The sequence below is a fragment of the Salvia hispanica genome, chromosome 2 (genome assembly GCF_023119035.1).
Source record: "Salvia hispanica cultivar TCC Black 2014 chromosome 2, UniMelb_Shisp_WGS_1.0, whole genome shotgun sequence".
NCBI classification, from domain to species: Eukaryota; Viridiplantae; Streptophyta; class Magnoliopsida; order Lamiales; family Lamiaceae; genus Salvia; species Salvia hispanica.
The window spans coordinates 34,564,567-34,567,290 of NC_062966.1; the positions used below are offsets into that span (position 1 = coordinate 34,564,567).

General features: G+C 39.1%; 1 protein-coding gene across 1 annotated transcript; it reads right to left on the reverse strand.

Moving 5' to 3' along the window:
* Positions 1 to 1,019: 1,019 nt before the first annotated feature.
* LOC125207814 (transcription factor TCP17-like) lies at positions 1,020 to 2,490 on the reverse strand. The gene is made up of 2 exons (XM_048107313.1): positions 2,333 to 2,490; positions 1,020 to 2,150 (listed from the first exon to the last, which is right to left on the reverse strand). The coding sequence occupies exon 2, from the start codon at positions 2,099 to 2,101 to the stop codon at positions 1,250 to 1,252; it is 852 nt and encodes a 283-aa protein (XP_047963270.1). The 5' UTR covers positions 2,102 to 2,150; positions 2,333 to 2,490; the 3' UTR covers positions 1,020 to 1,249.
* Positions 2,491 to 2,724: the final 234 nt, after the last annotated feature.

The following is a 2,724-nucleotide window of genomic DNA, read 5'->3' on the forward strand; positions in this document are numbered from 1 at the left end:
TAACAAAGCCAATGCATATACGAATTTATAAATAGCAAAACCATATGACGAAAGTAAAGTAGCCTACAAACCCTAATTCCCTTGAATTCGTAGTGTTCTTTAAAAAATACTTAATTCTGAGAATTGATAAAAAAACACAGACACAACCCATTACTTATAAATCAGACATCTACACCATATGGCAATAATAAATACATGGTCCTTCACCTTTTCTTGACAAAACATCAATCATCCATGTTATATATAGGAGTATCTATTATTTCCATATTCAACTTAATTTAATTAAAACACTTAATTCGGATATACTGACAAGAAAACCCAAAAAATTGCCCTAAATTGCAGAGAAATTGCTAAAAAAGACCACACATGCACATATATACAAGTAGACTAATTAATGTCGAAATAATTAACTTATAAAATGAAATCTTCATTTGCTGGGGGTGCTTGAGCCCACCCTAGCTCCCCCAAAGGAGAGTCACTGTTAGCACTTATGTTATAGTAGTATAGAGAGAGAGAAAGATGTGGTCCTTGTACATGCACACACAGATTCACAAAAGATAGAACCAAACCCTAATCAACTGCATGTACCTTGAACCTAACATTTTCCTTCTTTTTTTTCTTTTCACTTTTTGAAAATGTGGACCACAACCCATCTTTCTTTATTTCTTTATTTCCATTTTTTCCTCTCCTTCACCATAACTCTTGATCTGTTATATTCCAATTGGATCTTCAAATCTGAAGCTGTCTCATTCACAAAACCCTTATAAATCTTCTTCCTCTGCTGATTATCAGCAGCATTTAATCGATTTCATTATATTCTTCAACATCACTTTAATGTTATTGCTAGCTAGTACATGAACAAGAAAAATCGACATTTTATTGTATGCCGGAGCAGGGACCATTCTACCTAGATTTTTATTTTTGATAAATACATAATTAGATTATTCAATCAATTTTTTTTCCAGTCTGGCAAACAAAATTTGGGGGAATTATGCATCAGTTTGTGAAGCAAGAATTAATGAAAGAAGAGAAAATAATGTCACTATGACAATAAACTTACTACTTACTACAATCCTATATACTTATAATTTGATTTGCTACATGTAATAACACAAGCCCTTGAATTCATCTATTGTAATAATATGAAAAATTAATGACACAACATATATATAAATTCAATACATAAGCACCTTAGTTACCTTGTGTCACGTTCTTCTCATCAACATGAAATCACAATCTCGATCATCGATCATCTGCCTCCGTCGTTGCTTTGTGAAGGGAGGAGATTGGCAGTAGTCATGTTGAAATGTGTGGATGGCTCATCCACATTTGGTGTGGATGCGGCTTGGTAGTTGTTGAGTTGCTTCATGTCGAATTCGGCGTTGGAGATTTGAGACTGGAAATAAGGCTGATGGTACACGAGCACCTGGTGGTGGTGGTGGTGGAGCGGCGCCACCGGGTTGAAATTGTGCCAGTCATCGGATTGCTGATGTGGCGGCGGCGACGAATTAGGGCTTCGGGGAGGGTGGGAGAGGGTTAGGGTTGATGGATCCCATCTCACAAACGAATTGAACGGAATTGAAGATGTAGAAGAAGTGGTAGTGGTATTGATGAGCAACGAGGCCGGGTTCGGGTTAGGGTATGAATGGTGATGAGTGAGTGGAGATGTTGGCCAATGATGATCATCTCTCTCTTGAGTTTGTGATGAGATGTTTTTTGATTTGTGTTGTTGTTGTTGATCGAAGTTGTGGAGGAATGTGGCGGGAGGGGGGAATTGGAGGGGTGGGAGCTGGTCGATCTCGGCCTTGGCCGCATTGAGCAGCCAGTCTACGACCTTGCTCGGCTGGTTGAGGCCGAGGCGGTCTTGGAGGTCGTAGAGCTGGATGGCAGTGGGGACGGACAGACGCACGCGTCTGTCCCTCAGCCCACGGACAGTGCACACCTTGCTGTGCCTGTCCTTGCCTCCCAAGGCTCGCGACACGCGGACTATCCGGGGATCCTTCATCCTCCATGACGCCCCCGGCCCGGGCCCGGGCCCGGCCTTCAAACCCTCACTGCTCTCTTGCTTAGCTGTTTCTCTTAAACTCATCTCATCATTCATGAATGTGTAAATTTTATCTTTAAGGTAAGCATGAATCTTGATATTCTACCTGCACATATATATATACACACACAAATTAATTCTTTTTTCAAGAAAACAAGAGCCCTCTTCCAAATCTTCAAGATTTTTTCTATAACAAAGTTAGGGGAAAGAAACATAAATTGAATCAAGAACATCAATTGAATTCTTCAGATTTCCAATATACACATATGAAATCAAGAAATCACTTACTCCAGCTTGTCTGAAATGATTTGTGTGACAGAAAACTGCTGCAGTAGTAATCAAGAGGAAAATTTGTGATTGAGATATTCAATTTCCCTAGCTAGCAATAGCATGTAAAGATATACTTATACAAAAATGTGATGTTTGGAGAAGAAGGGAAGATATTTGGGCATTGGATTGACAATATATGCTTAAAGAAAAAGCAAAGAATGGTGGAGGTGGCGCCACGTGTGCACCGGCATCAGAATGTGCTAGTCAAATTCTCATCAAAGCCTTCTCAAATCTTGAAAAATGAAATTTAATTGTGGTTAATTAAGCTTAGCTAAGTAGCTGTCAAAGTTTTTGGACTAATATCCAAGTTTCAACTAAGACAACTTCCTTCTCAAAATCTAGCTAAGAAG

Bases quoted from the DNA above. Each gene is read 5' to 3' on its own strand.
- LOC125207814 (XM_048107313.1), bottom strand. From the start codon at position 2,101: ATGAATGATGAGATGAGTTTAAGAGAAACAGCTAAGCAAGAGAGCAGT.